This window comes from Myzus persicae, unplaced genomic scaffold, assembly GCF_001856785.1.
Source record: "Myzus persicae strain clone G006 unplaced genomic scaffold, MPER_G0061.0, whole genome shotgun sequence".
Lineage (NCBI taxonomy): Eukaryota > Metazoa > Arthropoda > Insecta > Hemiptera > Aphididae > Myzus > Myzus persicae.
Genome location: NW_019101887.1, coordinates 94,368 through 121,838, shown reverse-complemented (window position 1 = coordinate 121,838; position 27,471 = coordinate 94,368). Strand labels below are relative to the sequence as shown.

At 32.6% G+C, this 27,471-nt stretch overlaps 1 protein-coding gene across 4 annotated transcripts; it reads right to left on the bottom strand.

The window, feature by feature from the left end:
- Nucleotides 1-199: 199 nt before the first annotated feature.
- On the bottom strand, nt 200-27,140 carry LOC111030694 (probable tubulin polyglutamylase TTLL2). Of its 4 annotated transcripts, none has more exons than XM_022310340.1 (8): nt 26,937-27,140; nt 13,396-13,508; nt 9,735-9,881; nt 7,197-7,303; nt 3,927-4,065; nt 3,078-3,354; nt 2,709-2,911; nt 200-1,276 (listed from the first exon to the last, which is right to left on the bottom strand). In XM_022310340.1, exons 2-8 carry the CDS (start codon nt 13,474-13,476, stop codon nt 467-469), a joined length of 1,764 nt encoding a protein of 587 aa, XP_022166032.1. In that variant the 5' UTR covers nt 13,477-13,508; nt 26,937-27,140; the 3' UTR covers nt 200-466. The 4 variants fall into 4 exon arrangements, with proteins under 4 accessions (XP_022166032.1, XP_022166030.1, XP_022166031.1 ...); XM_022310338.1 differs by lacking the exon at nt 26,937-27,140 and adding an exon at nt 17,634-17,982; XM_022310339.1 differs by lacking the exon at nt 26,937-27,140 and adding an exon at nt 17,638-17,982.
- Between the last annotated feature and the right edge of the window lie 331 nt (nt 27,141-27,471).

Below are 27,471 nucleotides of genomic sequence, written 5' to 3'. Positions count from 1 at the left end.
TATTATATTATTACAGGTACGTTAATACATTAAGGTGAGAAGAAAAATATATAATTAGCGAGATAACAATGTAGGTATTATAATATTATTAATTCATCATGGAAAATAATATAACAACGTTTATGTTCGTAGAACACAATAATTTTATTATGCATCATAAGATTACGTTTTAAATATAATATAATAATTTGGAGAGAGCGAGAAGAAAGAAAAAAAAAACAAAAAGTTTACAATTATTTTTACCTACCTAACTATATTTTAATAGTTGATAATAATTCGAAATAACTGTCATTCATCGATAAATATTACAAAAAATATAATATGCTTGGTATATTAACAACAATTTAACATCAAACGATAGTACAATATATGCGCAATAACAATCGATATAACATAATAAATATTAATTAATATACTTTAGGTAAGGTGGCGAACGAATTTCAATCAAAATAAAATATCAAGTCTTTCAGTGGGGTGGCAGCCACGTCATCGTCGCGGCCGGGAACAGGTCTCTGAGCTTCTCGTTGAGTTCGCCGTCCGGCACGACGGACAGGCCCTCGCATGACCTGGCCACCTTCTTGCAACACTTTAGGTACTCTTGAATCGTCTTGATGGTGGCGCGGGCCGTGCCCGTCTCGGACGGCGACGACGACGACGCAGACCTGCGGGCGCAGAACTGCTGCTGCTGCTGCTGCTGCGACGGCCGGACGCCGGACCGCGGCAATTGCCGAGGGGACGGCACGAAAGGGAACACCCGGACCCAGTCGCCTTCCGAGTCGGCGGGCCTGCTCCAGTCCCGACCGTTGCCCCACACTGGCGGCCGGAACGGCGAGTTGCACATGTCGGCGGCGGCCGCGGCTTGCGCAGTGGTCGCGCCCCGCTGCTTGCCCGGACCGTACAGCGTCGATTGACGCGCCGAAGTCTGTGACTGCGTAATGGTCGACGTCACCGGGGCCGCGCCGCCGTCTCTCTTCGCAGCGTTGACGGCGTTGTTGTTGTTGTTGTTGTTGTTGGCGGCGGCGGCGGTGTTGTTGTTGTTGTTGTTGTTGTTCGTCTTGCGTTTCGACTTCCACTTTTCCGTGGCGGCGGCGGCCAACGCGGTCGGCCGTCCGTCGCCGAACCGCGGACCCGACGCCGACCGGCATGCCATCCGGAACAGCGACAGACCGGTGTTACACATCGGCAGCCCGAGCAGGTCGAACATATCGTGCAACAGCGGCCTTTTCACCCGATTGTCCACGTCGCAATCGTTGCCCAGCGCCGGACTGAGGTTCACCTGCAATAAGCGTTTTTGTTTTTTTTTTTTTAAACCAGTCGGCCACAGTATCGCATTGCAGTGATGACGTGTCGTGCGTTTTAAAAAACACCTCTTAGCCGATGCTGTAAATTTTAAACAGTATAATTTATAAAATATCCCGATAGTTGAGTTTTTTTTTGGTTTTTTGCGCCCATCAAATATCTGTCCGCGGATTTGGGAACCTGCAATTTGCGGCAATCGACCTCTCATTCGTATACGATTGCAGTGTGTTAGTTATAGATTAACGATTTTTTTTTTTCGCAACCGTCGTCGAGACTCGGGATCTCTATATAATTACAGTGTATTGTCGTTTCGAGATTTAAAAGTTTTAGTTTGATAATAGTGTGTAATTAGGGCAAACAAACTACAGTTTTTAAAAAGGAAACACATACACCCATTATTATTTAAATTAAAAGCGTCTTAGCCGATGTTACGCGTGCTTAATTTCCTCGTGTCTAGCGACAATGAAGTTGTTGTGCGGAACCGAATAAAAAAAGATAAACTGGAAAATTACGAATAATAAAATACAAAGTAAATGTAATTATGGCAGTAATATAATGTTCGTTACTCAGTCCAGGGTGTATGTTTGCAGTTTTATTTTTACTTATCGAATTTATTTTACCGAGCGACATTTAGAAATCGTTGTAAAGACATGGGTCACTGAGTAAGTAAATGGTAATATAATACTTAATTGTGCTATATAAATAATTCAATGGATACAAAATCAACTATAAAAATACTATTTAATTTCATGTTTTATAAAATATTTTGGTTTATTTATTTTTTATTTATTTTTTATTAATTTAAAGTTTTTCCGATAAGGTCATCTTAACTTATTAATGTTATTAAGATATATTTTTTCGACGTTATATTTTAAAAGGTAACCTTAAAAATATCTTTGTAATAATGATCAAATAATAATCTGTCTTAGTCTTACAAAAGTGGTTATATTATACGAGTATAAATATATTGATATATTATGTTTGTAATCGGTTGTTTTGTTGTTAGCGCGAACACTGATGAAATATTATTAATTGGAACAAACTCAAGTTTTTTAGTGCACTGGAGCTTAATTGTTTCCCATACTTGAGAATGTTGTTTGAAATTTGAAATATTTAACCATATCCATTTTCAAAGCATGGTAGTAAAATAGTATTTACGCTTAACAAAAAAAAAAACGTATTCTGTTAACCTGCTGTCATTCACGAACATTTCAAACTTGATTATGCTCCAATTGTTCGAGATGTTAAAATCAGAAATCAAACATACATTTTTCTCTAATTTCAAGCTATTAGAGTTTCTCAAAGTTCAAAGTGGTCTGAAGTTTTTCAAACTTCGAACTTCGAACTTTCGAGAAGTTCAATTGTTCATTCCTGATATTAAGTTTATCGTTACGATATTGTTGACATACCTCTAGAAGCCAGGGCTTTAGATCAGAATCGACCAGTATGTCGAAACCGTATAACTCGAAACAATTTGACGTGCTCGGTATGCCCGTGCATTGGCTGGCCAACGTAAGACTGACGAGAACTGATATCTTTTGCCACAACAGCCAATCGTTGACTCCGGCTTGGCGTATGTGCTGCCGAAGCTGTTGGAGGGTCCACTTGCATCCTGTTGTGCAAACGAAAAACGTGCGTTATATTATTATGACAGTAGTTGACACGGACTAAAAAAAAATAGCTTTTAAAATTAAAACCAGTTGTCCCGAAAAAATATATATCACTGTCACGCTATCGCAAACAAATATTGTTGTTGTATAATAATTATAGGCGGGTACCTAGTCCGATTTTCTCCTTGGTCTCCGAATAGTTCGGGCCCAGCTTGTTGATCGAACTGTTGGTCAGGTGCGCAAAGTGGTTGTCGAGGTTATTCAGCGAATACTTGTCGGTACTGAATCGGGTCAGTCCCTCCCTGTAGACGTATATGGTGAGCGGATGAAACGACGGCACCAGCACGTACAACCGCAGATCGTACTTGTATCCTCCGATGAGCATAGGATTCTTCACGTACCTCTGGACCACGATGTTTGTGTCATAAACGAGCTCTCCGATTTGCTTTGAACACAATAATATATTATAAGCTACTACGAGTGCAACGAAACGACACTAAACTGTGATCTCGGTTGTCGGGTCGACCAAGATATTGTTTTGCTCTTGCTGTCTAGTTTTCATGTTATTACATTGTGCGTGTACGGAACGAGTCATTTTTTCAGTACCGTATATATTATAAAATAATGTCCCTCGTCATGCGGCTATGTTTGTATAGAATAATCTCCAAAACTACAGACTCGATTTACAAGCAGTTGTGTAAGTCCTCTATTGCAGGTTCTATAAGTATAATATTGTAGATAATTTTTCGTAGAAGGCTTTATTACCAATAAGATCGACAAACTCTTCCCCCATGAAAGCTGAGCTGTGAAATAGAATTAGAACTGTGGTATAATCTGCTAGGTTTCACCACTTTTTTTTTTATAAAAACCAATTCACCACTAGGATGGAGTCGGGGTTTTTCAAGACATTAAAAAATACATTTTTATCCCGAGCATAGCCGCGTACGACGAATCTAGTTAATATGTACAATATGTAAATTTCATATTAAACACATAATACTACATATACATACATACCGAAATCAAAGATATGCCTTTTCCTTGACTTTGGCCAACCGGTTTGCATATCCAAATCGACTTCTCTCCGACGTCAGTGTCATGGCTGCATTCGGCAGCTAACTTTGTATACTCTAGCGGCAGGTTGTAGGAGTCTGGACTGATAATTCATGTCGAGGAAGGGGGCAAAAACATACAAATATAAAAAGTATTTAAGTTAAAGTATACTAACTCGACATAAAAAAAAACGTATTATATTATATGAAAATCAACTCTATTAAAGCTTATAGGACGGTTTCCGTGATGTCGCTACATAATATAGGAAGGATACGCATTACACTGTAGTCCATAAATAGCTTTTACTTTCCCTACCCGATGGAACAATTCGGATAAAAATATGTTATCAGGGGGGCCGGAGTTTTTTTTTTGCCCTTTGCAGTGGAAACAACCAGTCACAAGTTTTATGGTCGTTTAACATGTCACGGCCAAATAAAATTGTTCTATTGCACTATGTACAGGGGCCTAAAAAATAACTTGCATTATGTATAACTATAATAATAATATTTTATGTGCCGTTGCCCGTCTATGAAGAAATGTAAAAACAAACACCTGAATACGGATCGCGTGTGTGGCACGTGGGGGATGATAATTCCCACCCTATCTGGGTAATTTTTCCCATTTAAGAAACCACCCTCACCACTTGACAGACAAATATAATTACATATATTAGGTAGTTAATGATTGTGTTACCGGTGAAACCAATGGATACCAAGGACAAAACATTATTGCTATATTATTTGCTACTCATATATACGTGGTTAATAAAGAATGATCATTCGTGTATTGTATAGGTATCAAACCGTATATCTAACCTTTGAAATGCTCATAACCGATTTTATATAATTTCTAATTTAACTTTACTCGATAATTGGGTGTGGTCTGCATAATACGATGAAACCTCACAATACATTGTAGGGGAGTTAAAATGTGTCTGTTTACTGATTAGGGGTATTTTAACATGAATATTTATGCCGGAGAATTTCGAAGTGTCCGATTTTGAGAGCGTACTCACTACTAAGGGGTGTTCGTAAAGGCGTAAACAGAGGTTTCACTATTGTGTTTAAAACAAGACTGTTAATTTATACTCAGACCGTCATATTTATGTAACGAGCACTTGACCCTCGATGGAAAATTTTCTAATTTGATGAGTGATGAATAATTCGATTTTAAAACATGTTTAAACTTAAACAATAAACACATAAGTGCATTTAGAAAACATTCACTTCTCAACACTCTGTAATGTACCTATCTACTGTATAATTAGACATTACCACATAAGTATTATGATATCATGACCCATATTATTTGTTTATGAAAACTTTCCATGTCAGTAGCTTTTAGTCACGACATATTACAAAGGTACTTGCATATTTATACTCACGCGTAAAACTATGGTATGGTATGCTGCATACGCCATATAGTATGTAAAATGCAGATATGTTAATATTTTAAATAAAACTATTGCAGTTTATTTATACGGGCCCATGGATAATTATTTTTAACCACTAAGAAGCATAATATACAGGGTGATCCAACAAGTATGCTCACCTCCCTTTTTTCTTTAACAATGAAGTTTTTCAAAATCTGATTTTTGGAATATTTAAACATACTCAAAGACCATATTTTCATATTCTTAATATTTTTGTACCACTTAAGGAGTGTCCTGTGGCGATACAAACTTTGGTTTTTCAATTAGGAACCCCACTTTTTTACTGTAAATTATTTAGCTGATAATTTTTTTGAGTATTTTGATGTATTGAAATCAAAATTCGAACGAGTAGTTTTCTAACTATTACACATTTTGTGCTAAGGTTAATATAGTTTATAATATTATAATAGGGAAGAAGGATATGCTTAAACAGTATACGTTGTTATCTATAGTCTATATACACATAATATGAAATAATACGTCATTTTATATTTATTTAGTCAAACACTTAGGTAAATAGCAAGTAAAATCCTTCTTGATTTTTTAGTTATTTTTCTTATTCCATGTGTAGAATACTATAGAACTGTATAAACATAAACATATGGACTATTATCCTGAGTACAAATTGCCCAATAACTAGGAAACCACTCGTTCGAATTTTGATTTCGATACATCAAAATTTTCAAAAAGTTATCCGCTAAATAATTTAAAGAAAAAAATTCGGGTTCTCATTTGAAAAACTAAGGTTCGTATCGCTACAGAACACTCCGTAAACAGCACAAAAAATCTCAAGAATATGAAAATATGGCCTTTAAGTAAATTTAAAGATTCCAAAAATCAGATTACTAAACAGAAACTTCATTATTAAAGAAAAAAGGGGGTGAGGATACTTGTTGGATCACCTGTATACTATTATACTAGTTATATTATTTTGATTTATTTTTTTAGTCGCCTCTAAGTTTTATACTTTTAAGCTTCATCGTAATTAGGGGGTAGGCATAGAAATAAAATTACAGATTAATGTTTCATATTACCTATATCATTATTGACTAAACAAATTAGTAAAATATTAAAACATAATACAATAATATTTACTGTATTGTATTAAAATAAAACAACTCAATTTAATATCATGGTATAATAATTTGTTAATCTATCATGCACATGACTAAAAATTAGCAGCAGAAAAAAATTGATACTAAAATGAAGTAAGTACCGCTGAAAAAATACCGTTGAAAAATTGAAATTTCTCACATGGTTGAATCAGGTTAATTACACATAAAATATTTGATTAAAAATCATAAACTCTTAAAAAAATGAAAATAAAATAAAATGGGGTTTTGCCAAATATTATATGCTTATTGCACTCTATACCCGGAGTCAGATCTATAACCAGAATAACCCTCCAGTGGGAACTATATAGGCTTTTTAGTATTTACACAGTATAGGTATAAAGGGTAAACAATAAACTGTTACGTATTAAACGACACAGTGTTCATTCTCGTGTTTTTATATCGTACCACCCCATATGAAAACACAATGTAACATTATTATTTTGTTTTTCGTTTTTTAATACACGAGGCGTATCTCATATGCAATACGAACACTTGCGTGCATACAGTAATTGTATCGATACTTATACCCACCCATCGTATTGTAGGTATATTATGTGTTCTTAGATTATTTGTTATTTTTTTTTTATATTATTCCCATTATTATTATTATCGTTTTGTATTTTTACCCCGTACAAGGCATTTTTCGATATATTTACATGAAAATCTAACCGTATTAATGTCAATTACCTGAACCCGAACAGCGACGTGCCGAATATATTCTTCATGCATTTCAAATACCGCCACAAGTTGTCCTTCCGGCACAATGCTGATCCGCTGGGTATATGGTTGTTGAACTAATGGACAGTAAAAGCAACAACACACACACTGTTACGTACATTGACATTCAACCATTGCGTTTAGTTAAAAATAATAATAATAATTATATATTCATGCCGAATCTATTGTAACGGGTATCCTTTAATTGTACCCGAGTTGCCTCGTGAAAACAATATTATGTATGCGCATATATTTACATACGTAAATATAAATCGATTATTATGAAATTGAATTCTTAAGTGTCAGCAATATGTTTTATAATAACTAGACATTTTTAAATTTTCGTGCACACAAAAATTCGGGACGTTTAAACGTAGATAAAAATCCAATGAAACTAAAAATTTTAACTACATGGTATGTAATATATTGCTAGGTAATAATTATTGTTAATTAATTCCATTAGTAACGTTATAATTTTACGTGAAATTTTTGAACAAAAAAAAAAAAACGTTTTATTAATTACATTACCTATAAGGCTATACGTGCATACTAAAACTATAAGTATACTGCAGTAAAGTTACACTAAAATTTAATTTTTAAAAATAGTACAAAAATTGGTTAACATTTTTATTTATCATACTTTCTCTTTATGCTAACAACACACTTATACATAGTATATAGTGGAATGTATTAGTTTCAAGCAAGTACGAATTTAATGAATAAACTCAAAACTGTATAACGAATAATAGAACTAAAAAAAATTTACCCGACAACAATAGTAATTATAGGTAGGTACGAGTACTTGTAGCTATATAGCCTCTAGTTGAAGTTTAGAAGCGAGAATGACGTTTTTTCGTCAAACACGTGAGTAAACGCGATGAACATTTTTTTCAAAAATAATCGTCACAGTAGCTATGTGATAATGTATCACACCAAATATAAATATAATACCTACTCGACCGTGACGCACAAAAACGATTTTTTTTTTTGTACGAACGACGTTGTTATACGATTAATTATACACACTATATACAGGCACAATTACACAGGCCAAGTATAGTTTACAGGGGAGAATTTCGGAGAAAAAAAAATACTGCCATCACGACGTTTAACGATATTAGGTATATGTCAACTGACTGAAGAAGATTAATGTAAATTGGACTGTTAATGTATATATATATATATATATATGTTACGGGCAAAGTGGAAAATTATGTAAATAATGCCCGGGCATTGTACACAGTGACTGGGCATTGTATACAATGTCCGAGGTATATTGGGCAATGTAAATTGTGAAGTATTTATACAAATAATCTGCATAATATATTTTGTTAGATGATCCTGATAAACTAATATGAACTTATAATCGCCATCTGATTGTGCTTGCATGTCGATCAAGTAAATTTGACAGCGAGAATTCATTTCAGAAGATATGATTGGTTTTACAACCAACCCTTTTTTAGCTGTACTTCCCTTCTTTTTATACGACTCGCAATTATTTAAGTATAACATCATTACATCTCTAGTTATATTTTTGTACTTTTTATTAATCTCGTGTTCCATTCTATTTCTACCTCCATTGACAAATGATTTTCATGTAAAATATCATATAACTGAACATTATGCACATAATATTTTATTGCATTACCTTTAAATACATTTAAAATTTAATTAATTAAAAGAAAATTGTAATACTCTTATATAAATAACCATATAAACGAGTATAATTAAATTAGTATATAATATCATTGATTAGGTAAAATAATATTATGCAGATTATTTGTATAAATACTTCACAATTTACATTGCCCAATATACCTCGGACATTGTATACAATGCCCGGTCACTGTGTACAATGCCCGGGCATTGTATACATTGCCCGAATTTTCCACTTTGCCCGTAACGGCGTAACATATATATTACAAGCCATGTAGAAAACTTGGACATTTTGCGTCTGGCAATTTTCGAGCATTATAATTATAAATAATAACATTTTCCGTATTTGATCAACGAGGCAGTGTATAATTATAATTATATAATATTAAAGCTAAAATTATTATTATGATATCATCATGATGTCTGATTCGTGGTGGCTAACGTGCACGTTTTAATACCTAATTAAATTAATAGTATATACTTGCACAAGTCCATTATACTGTCAAGCAGTAAGTATATTATTATGTAATGCGTCCTATTTTGATATTTTTTACATTGCTCATAATGCATATGTGTACATTGTATAATGTATATGTGTTTTGCACGTGAACAGAAACCGCGTCGTCGCCGCATCGTTTAGTTTTTGGCGCAGAGACGTCAAAGACAGCTGCGTTCAATCGATGCGTTTAAAAACAAATATATATATATATATTACCTCGGAATCAGGTCAACTTACGCGATCTCTGAGGACAATGTGTGGCGGCGTATAACATTCACACACACACACATCATATATACGAGAAATAATTTACGCTCACACTTATAATAGTATACCACGTATACCGAACATACCTGCCATATTTTCTGCTGTTTATAGTGTGACAACGAGAATCCGGTCGATTTCCACCACAGGTTCCAATACTCGTCGGCCGGCACCGACCACGCGGAGTCTCCGCTCTTAGTACCATCGTATTCCTTCCAGCCACGTTCTTGACACACCTGTGAGCGACAGAGCAAAAAAAAAAAATGATAACAGTTACAATGGTGGGAAAAAAAAGTGAAAAAAAAATGTTACTCAGGATAATCCAATTATTTTATTGGCTATGCGCTCGTCCTGTGCAATGTTCTCGAATTCCCCACGCTGCAGCGGTGTGTGTAACCAGTAACCACTACCACTACCACCACCACCACCACCACCACCACCACCACCACCACCCCTCACCCGAGACCCGGTCGACTTCCGATCGACAGAAAATAAACATTGCGGTACGCACACTCGCACACACCTTCCCGTTAACTTTTATATGATAATAATAATACACACTAATTGAAATGTTTAGACTGCACTGCGTTACGCCAACGTTATAATAATAATAATAACAATAATTATAGGTGTAGTTAGAAATAACCATATAAATGATATTCGTAATAATCATAACAACGACGTCGACGATCGGTGTTTCTTTCCGGTCGTAGAAACACTTATATTTGGGGGGGGGGGTGTAATTCATACGCTGTCGTCGGAATTGATTCATCATAGAAAAAATATAATGCGAGCAAAGTTGGGTACTTACCTATAGTTATTATTTTAGTTTTTTCTCGGTATCATTATTATTGTTATTATTTATACATCATAGGTACTGTTCGGGAGTAAAGTTTACAAACGAAACAGACTGGAAAAACACGCGTACTACACCTTAATAATATCGAACTCGATATTTTGTACCAATACGAAATTCACAGTATTATAATGCAGTAGGTACATAATATACTACATACAGAATTAATACTTAATTGTACGGGTTTTATACTATACATATGGTATGGGTATTTAATGGGTGTGCGCGTTTTCAAAAGCTAACTTCGTGCGGCAGTGAACAAATATATTGGATCGCTGCACCCTTTATATTTACCCCTTTAAAAAATAATTATGTGCAACGTGCGTTTATATGCATTATAATAAAAAAAAATTACTGCGTTTCCTCATATCGTTCAAATATGGACGAGTTTATATACGCATTATACGGTTCTTGATGAAACAACAATGTGTGATCGCCGACCGGCACTGTATAGTTATGACTTATGTTGACGGTTAGGTGGCTTTGGTGTAGTTTGTGCACTGTGCAATGAGTATGTACTAATAATGTTTTGTATTTAAATTTTGTGTACACGTGTTTTTTATAATGATGTGACATATTGCCCATTGGATTTAAAAGCGAAAAAATGAAGCACCGTCAGTCTTCGTCAACCGTAAAAACGATTAATTATTATAATCGTTAAATAAATATTAACAAGTTAACTATATAGTCTATAGTAGTCGGGTAATACGTTTAAAAAACAGTGGCTGATGGATACAATAACCACACCGAAATAAAAGGGAAAATTATTTAAATTCTATTATACATTGCGTTTAAGATCAAAGTTTATAATATTGATGACAACCATTGGGTATAAATATTAAATACTTTATAATAATGATGATAAAAATGTATTGTCAACGAGAATGCTATTAAAGCGTCATAATAAGTGTATTTTATAATTCTTGAGATGTCCAATAAGTTAGAATTGATACTATTTTTTGTACCTACTTGTTTTAATTCAAATAAAATATACATCAATAATCAATAAATTCGAATTGCATGCTAAACAAATAACCTTAGTATTAACATCTATTACAATTATGCATCTATTTATGATGTAATACCTAATAATTATAGACTTACATTTAGGATACACATTGTAAACGCTTTATATCATGATTAAAATATTCAATATTATGTATCTAGGGAATTTTTTTTTTTGTAAAATTATATATTTTGTAAATAATTAAATGAACTATGTTCATATAACCTACGTACACAAGTATAGAAATTATAATATAGTACATTTTAATTTAACATTTTATATTTTTGTATGTATGTCAGTTTCCATGAGATTATTTGTAATTATAGACACAGAATAATATGTATATTTTATCATAATTCATAGATTTAATAATCATCGTTACTTTTTATAAAACTTATTTTTAATGATGATTCACTTTATCGTCTTACTCTACAAAGTAGAGTTTTTATTATACTAACTAGCTAGTTAATATTTAGAAGTCAATTAACTAAATTATAGCTGTCAATATTTTTTCACTGATTATAATGACATATATAGTAATTATTAAATTGTAATATTGTACATTCTACATGCAACAGTGCAATACTCAAAAGTTTTAGTTTTGTTTATATGATACACATTATGATATTATAATATCGTACATAATATAATTTAGTAAGACGTTTAGTTGTATTATACTATAGTGCAATTTATTTCATTTATAGGCCTTCTATATTCTTTTGTCAGTGTGCAAAAGTTTGACATTATTTTAATTTTCCAGCTATAAAATGAATGCGTTCAATTTATGTGTAAAAAAAAAGTGAAAAAATAAGAATACCAAATAGGTATGCTGTGAAAATATTTTAATGATCTAGAAATGAAAAATACAAGACAAAATGCTACACTACTACAACAAATAAAAATGTATGTGTATATTATGGCTTGTATATTTTTATTTTTTTGCCGGGTGATTAAAATTCTTCTATTTATAGTACATAAACCGTGCACGTGGTCGATTTTAATTTAGTGTTTTTTAAAACATGTTATACGTTTGGTTTTTTTTTTATTCCGGCTTCTGTGTGAGTGCATCTTATAAATGTATAATAAGATGTTGTCTTAGTCCATGCGACGATTTATTATTCAAAGCGACATTCGCATTTCATACCAAGGATAAGACGTTTCCATTTATCGAAGTTGATTTAGCAGTTAGATATTATGGGATATATTTTTTCATATTATTCCCTATTGTAGTTTCATACGAAAATACGAAACTAAACGTTGTGTAACGAATAAGCCTTAAATAAAATTCTTAAATGACAAATTATGCCGTCAAGGCTAATTCCACAGAAATGTTATAGGGCGACATACTAACCAAATGTAGGGAACGACGTGCATGCCGTACGTAAATAACAATCCCGCAAGTTCCATTGTTTGATGTTATATTAATTATTTTTCTACTGAAGCGGTTGTAAGTTGTAACTCGCAAATATCTATAATAATTGCCGTTGCGATGGAGTTAGGTTCGTGACATTTATTAAAGGGCAAGACGAGGATATAGTAATATTATATCGTTTGAATATGTATAAGAAAAATATTAGAGCCCAATGAGAGGATGAAGTGTTCGTGAAAAAAACGTAGGATAGCGTATATAACAGATGGGCATTATCGGCTGATTTATAACCTAAATTTATGCCCTAAATTACCTACATAGTTCTTTTATTGTTTTTTTTTTTTTTTTAGGCGACACCAAGGCTAGTGAAGTGTGGAGAAAATAACACTTTCGAACGCCAACGCCCTATGGATTTCCTATAAAACGGCCAGCAGACTGGAAAATATTTTTAAAACACTGCGCAGGGGTTCCCAAAGGACCGATCGTATGTTATACACGATACCGAACTTAACCAATTACCTGTATGAGCAGAACTGGGCCAGTGCCGTTATCGTTGACGCGGAATATGAACGGTCGGTCTTCAGGTGCGATGGATGACATATTACTGTCGGATCTTCTGGAATTCTGCGATTCTAATAATAATAAAACATAACACATATCGGTACTCATACATACATATATAAATATTATAACATAATATTAAATTATGATAATATTGCAGCAGTGTGTACTGCATAGATATGCGATATTATTTATTAGTTTGCTGTACATAAAAAATAAATATATTATTATGTTGTTATATTTTATTGTAATTTGTAGGGAAATCATATTATAATTTACAATAACGAAACCGATACGCGAATAACCGTTTCGGAGTTCGGTCAACGGTGAAATGACCGGCTGGCTGACAATCCGACAGATACCTACACGGCGATGCGTGACGACGAAAATCTTTGGTGGAAAAATAATAGTTGTAAAAAGTAAAAAAATCATGAATATACCTACGTTCTGTGGAGATAATATTTTGAAAAAGTTATTAGTATATTATACTGCCAACTGCTGTGGCGTAAATAGGCCAATGAAGACAATGCGACCGCATTAGGGCTAACCAACCTCCAGCGGGTTACTGGATAATTTAGCAGAAAAAATCAATGTTTTGTTTTATCCATTTTAGGTACTAATTAAAAATCTCAAAGTTTCAAAGTTTTATCGTTTTATATAATTTAATGTGATATAGTTGGTACCCAAATAACACAGTTTAAAATTATGTTTAAATTTAATGAGAATGGGGCCCTTTTGAATTTTTACACCATGGCCAAAGTTTTATATGCACTACACAGTCTGTTGTAGATAATTATTAATAGTGCAGTTTAAAACACTCCTGTTTTTTTAAAAAAAGTTTTTTTTATCAAATTTTGATCTGTTGTGACCCCCATGACATTTACGTAACGATTCAAAGTTAAATAGATACAATCCCAAGGCAAAAACTTCTTCCAGGCGACTCATATTATGATGATAATCGAATTCGTTGAAATCAACTTTGGCATACGAATGTATTGTTAATTTTTAAAACTATAAGTTAGAAGTTGATGTAAACAGTTTATTTAATCAGTAATACTAATATTATTATTTAACATCAAAGTTCCAATAAATAGCCCTTGAAAATTTGAAGTTTTTTACATACTTTTTTTCAAAAAAGGTTTTATTATTTCACTTCGGGAATACATTTTACGAACGTGATTCATGGTTATCATTATTATACATCAATCGATATTCTGAATGGAGTAAAATAGAAAAATAGATTTTCGAATGCAATTCAAATAATAATAATAATAACAATAATGATAATAGGTAGGTACTAGCACGTACACCTGCAATATCTTAGGTCGAAGTGTACAAAACGATCGAGACAAATTTTCAACATATTATTTATGGAACAGCATACGATTATAGAGGGTTATAGGTTGGGAAAACAATCAACCTCTAAAAATAAGTACTACCCTTGTTTGTACAGCTGATATAGTCATAAGTATAAAATATAATGCATTGTACAATGTACTTAATCGTTGAAGAGTCGTCGATGGGTGTGCCGCTGACCTTCAGAGTTCAGGGAAGGAAATTATGTGCCCCGGTAACATATAGCAATAATGCCTATAATGGCAACGAATTAAATATGAAATTATTGTTTTCGGAAATGTGGGATGGCAATAGTGATTGGCGTTTTGCTTAATGAGTACGCCGTTCAAACTCCATTGAATTCCGGTTGAGTGGTTAGTAGAAATCGACTGTCAAAATGTGATGAATATAGGTTATTTATTAATCGATGATATTACTATATTATATTCAAATCAAAATATTGTTTTTTTTTTTCAATACAATTAATTATTTTTAAATATCAGGTTTAAATCTATGGAATTAATTCTTTTAGCAGAACCTAGATTATTTTATAACGATGTTTAGTATAACCTTGGATGGAGCACTATATTTTATGACAAACCTCGGACTTAGGAAATGTATTTAAGTAGGTACCGCAGATCTATCAAGATATGATTTTGACGTGGGTAGAGTAACTTAAGCATCTTTTGTATATATTTTAATAACTAATAAATAGTATACCTACTGATGTTTTATTCAGTTGTATATATATATATTTGATATTTCTCTCTGACTCTCCATTAATCATGCTCTTTAAAAAAAATATATATATGTAGTATGTACCTATACTTACTATTTGATATGTGTATTTTTTCAACTTATCGTATAGCGAATTAATTTAAAGTCAACAGTGCGAATGGTTCAAAATCTAAACATAATGTCCGTAGTCATTATCATTTGCCTAGAAATTGGCTAGAAATTAAAAGAATAATTAACTGCTTATATTTGTATCAGTGAATTATGGGTTAGGTATAAATAATAATTCATTATTAACCATTAGTTTGAATTACCTAATGTATACAAAAATTGAGGTTTACATTTTTTAGAAACACTAAGCCAAGTCAAATGTATCTATAGCCTATAGGTACCCATCAATAGTTTGTAACTATAAAACATTTCTTAGATTTCCAGTAAAAATTTAAAACTGAAGTAATATTACTTATTCTTAAATCTTAATAGACATGTTCTAAAAAAATGAAACCCATTCTTATCGATAATAATACAAACAAAATTAATATTTTACATGTCAGTTAAACATGCAATGTATAGGTACTCGATGGTTAAAAAATATACGCATGGCAACATTCAAGAAAACACTCAAAGCTATGTAAATTGTACAACATAATATATAATCTTTTTGCTAATGGAAATAATACCTACACGTATTTGTTTAAACTTAGAAATTAATTTAGATAAAAATATAATGGTTGGTGAACGCGATCTATTTAATTTTCATATTATATCATAACATTGAAAAACGTTATTCATAGCCTGGTTAGGTAAAAATAAAACTGGTAAAATATTAAAATTGAAAACTTAAAGACTATGTAGTAAAAATGATTTCAAGATAACATAACCCTTTTTATTATTTGTGAGTAGTGAGTAAAACAGTTGTACAACTGTCAAAAAAAAAATATACATAGGTTTCAATTGAAAAACTAAAAAAAGTACCTAGTTAATTCATTTATTGAACACTTGCAGGTTAGGTACTTGCAGTTGTACTTTGTTTTTATTTTGACAATATAGTTAAATTAATTTTATTGCTACATTTTACTATAATCGTATCTATTTATCAAAACCATTAGTTTGTTACAACTGAAACACGTTAAAATCTATTACAGATTTTATACATTATATAGGTAACAGTGTTTATCGTTGATATTTTGAAATCTAATGGGAACTTAATGAGAATATAGGGAGAAGTGTTTCAAATATTATTTAAGGATTCGGATGATTTCAGTTCATCGTACAATATTCTCCAATCTTTACAGACTACGTGAAAATTATGCAACGTATATTTGGCAGAACGTTAATATGCGTTGACATTAAAACGAGTTTGTATGTTGTAGAAAACAGATCAATACCCTCGACTCGGTGCAGCATGCGAATACATAGATTAAATCACATCCTGAAAATGCTCTCGCGAATCATATAATTTACTAGACCAATCACCGATTCTCGATCGTTATATTTCGGACGTATTTTGTTCTGCGTTTTAAATCGTACCTAATAATTGATCGTCGTACGTTTTCGTACAGTTTTATGTTTTGATAACTCTGTGCGTATGGAAAATGAGAATATTCCTTTTTGGTCGAGTTACAGCACCATCCAAAACGCGGTGTACAGTGTGTGTGTGTGTGTGTGTGTGTGTGTACGAAAAAATAATCGTCAAACCCAATCAACAGTATGACCATCACGATTCAGTCGTCGTTAACGTGTGTAGGCATAATACAATCATTGCAGTTGTACATGTTTTTGAGAGTGTACAAGCGTAAATACGAACAATGTAAAACGGATGGCTTCAAATATAGACCCGAGTAGAAAGGTACTATGTGTGCGTTAAATCGGTTACGATGAACGATAATACGCAATTAACGAGGGCCATTAAAAAATGTGCAGGTACCTATTGTTTTTGAAGTCGTACGACATAATAATTGTATAGTTTAGCCGATTTAATAACTTTGGTTAATTGCTACGGCCGCCGCCGTGGTGCCTATTCATACACGAAAACCGGCCGCGTTCCGATATTGGGCCGCAGAACAGTACGGTACGGGCAAATGCGAGAAACCGAAAAAAGAGGAAAAAAAAAACAATTTCTTCACCTACAGCCGAGCGCCGCAAACTCCATTTGGGCGCAAATGTTTCGTCTCCGTCGGTTTCGCACCTATTATATGACCGGGTATGCCTTGAGCGCGAGTGTCGCGACGGATTCGTGTTTACATTACCACATGCAGATGACGGTCACGTAAACCGCCACTGATGACGAGATCGTGAGAGCGGGCCGGAAATAAAAAAAAAACCGTTTGCCCCAAAACAACGGAAAGCACGCGCACAACACTCGCGGCGGCTGGCGGACCGGACGGCGCGGCGCCTGCGACGGACGAAACGGATCGAGCGAACGAGCGCGGTGTACGCGTGTGCGCGATGCGCCGCGTCGGCAACACGTGTGGCGGCGGCGTCGCCGAACACCGCCGCCGCCGCCGGTACAGACAGCCCTGTTCGCGGTTCCGTCCGCACAGAGTCGTAGCGCGCGCGCGCGCGCGCGCAATTATCGCTTGGCCGGCCGGCCCGGAGCAGCTGCCGGAACCGTTAAGAACGCGCGCGTTCCGGTCTCGCGGACTCGAGAAATCTCCGGCGGTTCGGTTAATACCCGGAGAAAATATGATTTTTTCTGCGAAGAAAGTGCGTTGTAAAATCGTTTTGTTGCTCTCCGAATTCAAATAATTTTTGGAAAATTTGACGTTTTCTTTCTCGAGGGGTGCCGGTGAACATTTCCCGAGTTCCGCCCGCGTGCTTTCATCGATTTCTAACCCGATCACACTTATTGTTTGCACATATAACCATCATTCGAAATTGGCATTTGGTTAGAGGGAGCAGTCGAAATGCACTGGTGGGTTTTAGACGGAGCTTCCGAGATCGGCGCATCCGAGTTGGGTCCCGAATTCTAGGGGCTAATCGCAGGTAGTGTACTAGTTGGGTCCCGGATTTTTAAAGGAACTATACTAGTTGGGTCTCGAATTATTATAGTTCCCGAATATTTGTTGGTAAGTACTTACTAACATTTTCATTCCCATTTTAACAGACTGTCTATGATCTATTTAGACCACAGGTATGGTTAAAAATGTTTTTTACAGTTATTTTTAAATATTAAAGTATAAGTAATTGACAGTTAGTAAAAATATTATAATAACTTAAAATATTATACAATAATATTAATACAATTTTATTAAATTGAAAAGTTAATGAAAAGTACCTATACGTACATAATATACCTATTGGGATATTCGTAATAAAAAAAGACGTTAGTGATTTTCGAGCATCCTTGTAATAATTTCAATGTTATCGGGAATATCTGATAATTTTTGACATATCTTATAATAAACTATCTGGAACAGCGATAAATGCCGGTTAAACCTCGACGAGTTGATTAGGTTAAAAAAAAACTGTAAAAAACATTTTTAACCATACCTGTGATCTAAATAGATGATAGACAGTCTGTTAAAATGGGAAGGAAAATGTTAGTACAGTGTAGTACTTACCAACAAATATTCAAGAACTAGTGTTGTAGCTAAAATAATTCAGGACCCAACTAGTGTAGTAACTATAAAAATCCGGGACCGAACTAGTGTAGTACCTAAAATAATTCGGGACCGAACTAGTGTAGTACCTAAAATAATTCGGGACCCAACTAGTGTAGTACCTAAAATAATTCGGGACCCAACTAGTGTAGCAATTATAAATTCGGGACTCAACTTGGATGCAGCCTCTAAGATGACTGTGAATTTGGGTCAGCGGGGACTATATGCAGGCGGGATATCCCGCTGGGTTGGTAGTGATTTGTTCGCACAAATAATAATATTGGAGGCATTCCTTCTCATATGGTCGTGGAGAAAAATATGCTGAACAATATTTATGTTGGTGACATAATATTACTGTTGTCATTGTAAAGAGTAAAAAAATAGTAATAGAGACCATTTTTATTCACAAAATCATATAAAAACTATGAACATTTTTTTGAAATTTAATATTTTTAATTACTCTGTTTTTGTGTCAGGTGCAGAATATGAGTTACTTCGCAGCTTATAGTAATATTAGTTACTATACTAATTAGGGGGCCTGCACTGTAATACTCCAAAATAAGCATGCATTTATACACTAAAAACATTACTAAATATACCCAGGACGATACAAATTTTAAGGCCAGTGAAATTTTTCACAATCAACCACTGCTTTGGGTTCGTTGGTAACGCGCCGCATCCGTTACCAAACCGGACGAAAGGGCGTCCCGCGGGTGTGTCGCCGTAATGCGTGTGTAATGCGCACCCACCCGCTGGTCGGACCCTTTGAGAACTCTGAGCCCCGCACACCCATCATAACTTGTTACATCCGCCGGGCAAACAAATCGATGGAGGAAATGGCGTTTGGCACCGCAAAAGTCATATCATAATATTATACTAACGCCGCGCCATGGTAGGCCATGTGACTTATCAATGTGATAAAAACACGAAAGACACTCGGCTCGCGTTATCACATTAATATTATTATATATATTTGTGTGTATACATTATAATGATATGGTACAACCAATAAGTGATATACCTATTAATAATTATAGAATTAAAATTCCGATTCGAGTTCGATTTATCTGCTGCACCGAATCAACGGGTTTTGTATGATCACCCACGTGAGCACAGTGGTTGAAAAATTAAAATAAAATAGTTGGACCAAAATTCGATAGTTTGAACCATACTGGAATAAAGATGGTAGAAATGTTTTCCACACTCCCGTGCGTAGAAATATGTAAAACTTATGGCCAAATATTATTAGATATACCCGTACAAATATAAAATAACTATTGAAGTGAACAAAATATATTTGTTTTCTTAAAAACTTTATTTTTCTTAATAATCATAATACCATGATTAAATTGTCTACAACAAATGAAACAAAATTAAATTTAGGTGTTAATCAATTTATTTTTGTCGGATAAGATTAAAATTAAAATAAATAAAATAAAATAAGACACAAAGACACGACCCGATTATGAATTTTCAATATTGTTGTTAACCCGTATACCGTATGCGGTAGGTAATTTAAATGTACAATGCTACAAATAATACGATAATAAACCTATATGCTTTTATAGACATAATTTAACATTTTTTTTCATCAAGTAAATTGATACATTACACTTATTTACACAACGATATCAACACCATAAACGTAGAAGGTAGAACCACAATCTACTGATTACAAAAATATCATCATTTAGAGTTGCTCATATTTACTCGTTTCTTTGTATCGAACACTGGATGTCTGAAAGCCTTACCTACCTAAACCTAACCTAACTTATCCTCACGTTTCAAGAAATTATCACTTGTGGTTGACTGTGAATGCGATAATAATAGAAGCAGTTGTCATAGCAATGGGGAAGATTAATTTTTAAATGTGTCTAATTAAATATTTGATTATTAAAAATGTTATAATCACAAACAGGAAATGTAAATTGTTCTACTTGTATTTCATTTTCTGTTTAAAAAAAAAAAAATATACAGATGAATGTGTCTTATTATTGTGAAGGTGATAGATCATTTTAAAATACTTCTGTGAAAATTAAATTTTCATTTTTGAACAAACCGCACGACGCATTCGTCAGCTTTTAGATTTGCTTATAGCTATAGATTTTAAAGGTATAGTTGAAAATGCAAAAATTGAATAAAATACGATTATATTATAATTTATTATGTTATCTTTGTGTATTACCTATCTGGCCATTTCCATCGCTGCACTCAGGCCGTTTATTCCGATTTTGTTTCGTATATAAATATAGACCGCGTGTAGTACTTTGCGATTTGGGTCAAAACGCACACTCGAGTAGAGACAATAAATTACTCGTTCCACTGCTTGTTCATTACAAAAAAAGATTTCAAATAAAAGTATGTATAAATAGTTTATAATATCATCATATTCATTTTTTGTTTATCGACGTTGCTGTAGGAATTATAAATGTATTATAATGTGAGTGTACACTAAATAATAGACATTTAAATGTATATTTATTTCCGAGAGTGTTTAATTATTTTGATATAAGAGTGGTGGGAAAATGTCTGTGTGTGAGGGGGAATTGGCACAAGGGGAAATGTATTAGATTCGAATTAATGAGTGGTAGGAAATAATAACAATCTTTTAATAATTATTCCAATATATATTTTTATTAATGAGATATAGACTAGCTCCCAATGTTGGGTTTCTATAGTTTTACAAGTTATTTAAGTACTTTAACATTCAAGCTTAAAGAGTTTTAAGTCTTACTTTTGAAACTTGGGACAGGTTATAAATACTCAGAAATCAATTTTTTTTTAAAAAAATTATGAAATTCTTATATTATAATGTAATATGGAGTAAACGGCTTTTTTAATTAATGTATAATTATTTTGAATAATGATGTATTTAATCAAAGAAACATTTGCTTTGATTTACCCCAAACTATGGTAATATTAAAATTAACCAATATGTTACATACAAATATATAAAATAATGCATACATAATTTTTATGAACCAAGTTAAATGTCTTAGCCATTTTAGGTACCTAGGTATCTTAGGGGTGAAATGTGTAGATTTTAAATCTATAGACAATTTCCAAACCATTTTAAATAAAATATTTAATCATATAAGTCAGAACTTAATAGAACTGCCATATTTAAGAGTAATATATGACTCTGAGGTTTGGAAATCGGTGGTTATGACATGAATAGTATAAAAAAGTAATTTGCCAAATAGTAGGCAGTAACTTCAATTATGCGTAATATTATATTATTACACATATATTACGTATTACGGATTATTATTAGCTTGTTATAGGAGTCCTTGGTGGTTTTGAAATGGATATCTTGACTGGCTTAACTGTTGACTGCAGTGTTATTGTTAATCCAGTAATAATTGTCAACGCATAACATTAATATGTGTTGTAAATTGTTATGTTTTCATGTACCTATTACGATTAACTAATGAACACAAGTACACAAGTCAGTTCGATTTTGAAAAAAAATATATGGCAATTCACATTTCATTTTAAGGACGTCCTGCCATGCGAGGTCACGAGTCACGACAGCCGCGTGCGTGGGGGGCGACAAATACAAGACGGCCATGGGATTAGAAATGGCAACGAATACAAAAGATTTCAATATGATAAAAAACGGTTATCTCTTACTATGAATTCAAGTTCAGAGTTCTAAAAAGGGGTTTGTCTCCTGCTGTACAGGTGTACCTGTATCAAGATTAAACTATGTATAATATAATATGTAATGCATCAGTAAATTAACAAAAACGATTTAAAAAAGATATTACATAATATTATATTTATGTAAATATTTTATGTTGTCTGTTAATGTTTGTAAGAACGTTAGATCAAAGTTTAATTATGGTAACAAACCAAACAGTACCTACCTATATTGCATCACTAAATGTATATAATATGATTTAAAATAACATCATCGGGAATTCGTAAAAAACGCATAGATACGCACAATGTTAATCGAAAAGTAACTGTTATTATTGCCGTGACTTAGCGAACAAAAGCATATTATAATGTGGTCGAATCACGACAAAAATTCACGTCACGTCATAAATATTGAGGCATAAAACCATAATAGGACTAAGAGTTTCCGTTTATAATACCTACGTATGTATTAAATCAATTCATAACGAACAACGGTTTATACAAACTAAACGAGATATTTCATTAGAATGCATTAAAAAATAATATTTTTGAGGTAATTTTTACATTTTTTTTTATACGTACCTATAGTCTTGGATTATAATATATTATTATTATTGGTCACTTATCTCGTATATGTGACTATGTCTCAAATGTATTTTTTTTTTTAACTATAACAATAATGTACTTATTTTTTTAATATACCTAGGCTATAATTGTTTGCATGGAATTTTTAATTGTTATTAAATATTGGGTAATTTTACCTATATTTCTTTGGCACCCAATCCATGAATAGTACATTTATACCTACCATTCTATATTCTTAAAATAAGTAATATAATTTTAAGTTGATAATCTCTGAATAGTTAAAACAGCCTTGCTGTATAAAAGAATTATCCTTACTTTCGTAGACCGTAGAAGATACGTTGTTGTGTGTGTGTAAAATCTACAGTAGTTATAAGTAGGTACCTACTTATAATAACTTACTCATATTAACTTATCATCTTATAAAACCAAATGTATACTTTTTAGTTTTTATACTTTTAGGAAGTAGGTTACCATAATGGCTATTAGAAAAATGTTCATTTTATGGGTATGTCTATTTATTGTTGGTTTTGGCGGGCATATATTTTGTTAAGATTTGGAAGATATGGGTACTATGCTAATTCGAAAATTATAGTAATCAAATATTCTATCAACATTATGCATAACTTGTAAAAATTATCTGAGTATAATAAATACTAGATTATAAAATATTTTAAACCGATTTTATATTTTTGCAAAGCCGTAACTAGGAAAGCTACTTGCTCGCATTTCGATTTAGACAGGTATATGTGCATACAAATTAAAAAAAAGCGATCTCTCATCTCTGTAATATTTTATAATAAAATGTAAAAAAAAGAAATTTGTACCGCCACAAGACACTCCTTTTTTGAGTGTTATAAAAATCTTTATGCATAATGGAATATATGGCCTCAAGTACCTGTACTTAAAATTTCATAAATCAGAATTTGAATACATTTATTATTACAAGAAAAATAGGGATGAGCATGCTTGGTGAGTATTTTTAAAAACTCACAGAAATAGTACCTATAGGTATATAATATAGCATATATGCTTATATTGAGTTCGATTATTACGAAACCAATTTAGGCTATTCGTAGTTGAAAAAATAGATAAAATAATTATAGTTAGTAATTAGAAAGCAGAATTAGCAGGTTAACTATCTAGTAATAATTATTATCAGTATCTACTTAACGACGAGCTTGGATAGTATAGGTAAGGTAAGATTTTGAGTAATTCTCCGGAGCTTTAAAATTGATTTATGATGACAAGAAGGTATAATTAAAACTGTACAGTATACAATATAAAAGAAAATCTCCTACTTTCGAATGGCCAAACTTCAAAAATAACTGCAGCTTTCGAGTGATTAAACATACACGAATAAACCATTTCATTGTTTAGAACTTTAAATAAGGTATTTATTGATTTGATTATTGGAACTGTCAAGTAGCTATTATATCTACTAGTCTACACATATTAAATATTTTGATATGGCATTTATAGACTTGGCAATCGCTCAACGCAATTTAAAAAATATTTTGTCTGGATTTTACAAATCAAATGTATATAGTACATGTATAATTATGCACACTAGTCACTACATCATTTGAAACTTAAATAAAAAGAAATATTAATTGTATGTAACGGTTGTAGAGGCGTCCTATTACTAGAGATCTGTGAATAGTAATATATATATATAGATATATTAGATAAATACCTAACCATAACTGTGTGATTGTGTTACTTTGAAGTGACACCCTCGGTCGGTTCATAATTCTCGTTAAACGAGCTCGTTTCGGCGGATCGGAATTGATGCCCCCCAATGTTTTTGGTGCGTAAATATACGTCCACGTGACTTGTTTCACCGGAATGTCGTCATCGCGCAGCCCTTATAACGTACTTACGACCTGCGACACCGTCAATAACAACGGCTTGATCAAAGAGTTTTTGAGAATCAGGCGGTGCGGAGGAAGGACCAAAAGGGTTTGGCAGGGTAATCGTTTCTTTTTTAAAGACTGACAGACGGAAAATATCGTGGTTACCCGGTCGTGAATACTCTAACCATTGTATACATCACGTAAGAACAGACCGATCTGACTGATCGTTGTCCTGTTAACGATAGGTACATAAATTGCAAGTAGAGTAACCGCAAGGTTTTCCTCCGTCAATCAGTCGTATTGGAGAACTGGTCAATGGTCAATATCATACACATGGTTCCTCACGAAGGAGCATTAACAGGTGATAAACTTTTTGCCACCAATGCCACCCCATTCTTAACGTATGCAAATAGCTGACAGTAAAAGTTCGTTTTTCACACGTTGTAGGTATGATTAAATATATACAACGATTAATCCAACCAAGAAAGACAAAAATTTATTTACTAAGTTTGAATAGACAATAGCAATTAGCAATCGATTTATCACAAATAGAAAGTATAGAAATAATTAAATATAGATGAATTCAATGTTCACTAGGTGTGTTAAATTGTGTATATTATTACACTGTGTGGTAAAAATCAATTTTATAATGGACAGAAAATTAGCTCGGATTATAATAAGTGTTACATTTTTATTTTATCAATAAATTATTACCTATTTAAAAGGGCCACCCACAAGACGATCGATTTCTGTTGTATAAATACGTCTGATTATATTATATTATATTTTTCTTGCAAAATGAAATTTTGCGGTGACTTTTTATCCCCAACTACGTGATTTACTAACATTAGCAACTGTATTTACTCAATTAACTACTAATATGCGTGGTATAACCCTGATACCATCTTAACTCACATACCGATTATTCGCCAATTCGAAGTTTGTAATTATGGTCATATTATATAGGCATACCGCGCTTTCTATAACAATAACGAAGTAAATGCACAATTTTTAGCAGGGGCGTATCTAGAATTGTATATGATTGAGGGGGGAGGGGCTGATAAAAATAATAAATCATACCTATGTGGTATAAAAAATTAAAGCATTAAAAAATAAATATAATTTTCTCAACGAGAAACTTCTCCTTCTAACGAATAGCGCTACTAGAAATTCAACAATATTAACTTTACTCTGAAATTATGAATCGTAACTTTAAAGGTAAAATATTAGTCACTGGTTATTATTTACAAGTTTAAATAGTTGAATTCATTGTGGTCGTGTTGTGCCTATTAAGCCAGTGATATGTATTAATACGAAATACCTATCATATTTATATTATTGCCTATTGGTACTTATATCATTAATAATTTATAAATGTTTAATAAAATAAATTATGCCGCGTATTTTTTTTTTTTTGTTTTAAGATATCGATCATTAATATAATATACTTAAGTAGTTTTAATAAAAGGATATGTGAACTATTAGTATAGGCAAGTATTAGCCTAGTAATCGGTATTTTTAATCTAGAGTATAAAATAGTTATTTTTTTCATTGTACCGCTATTATAATATTTTGCATTTCATTATTAATATTTTTACGAATAAATTATTAAAATTAAAATTAAATGTATGGAAATTAGACCGATCGATATAATAAAGCAGCTTTAATAATAATTATAATCGTGATTATAATGTAGACCTTCGCTAATGCACATTTATGATTCTAAAAAGTATAAAATTTAGCTTACCTTTAATAATCACTATTAGAGTTGTACAAAGTTAATATTGCTAAGTATAATTTATTAATATAGATATTGTAAAATAAAAATTTGATTTTAATAAAATATTGTCGAAATGAAAAAAAAAAAAAAATGAAGATTACAGTTAAAAAGGTTAGAAGAATTTGTGAACACTTAATGTTGAACTGTGAATCCGTTCAGAAACTAAATAGAGTAGGTACCTTTATTTTATTAGTAGGCTCCAAATAGCTAATAAGAAACATGCAATCGCAGATAATTTTTATGATACAGATAGACGATAGCTTAACTTGTTTTACCTCAACTAAACTATTTATTTATAGTCGATGTATACACATAACATATAATCATTGTCGGAAACTCCTCCATTGGTATATAGATTAACAACATTGTAATCGACTTATCATCCAGAAATAAAATAGTAGTCATTACCTGTGAGATTCATAAGAATGTCTAATACCAATAATGTGTTTGTGGTCTTGAACTTATTTTCCATTTTTTTCTGTTAACTGAGTTACGTATAATC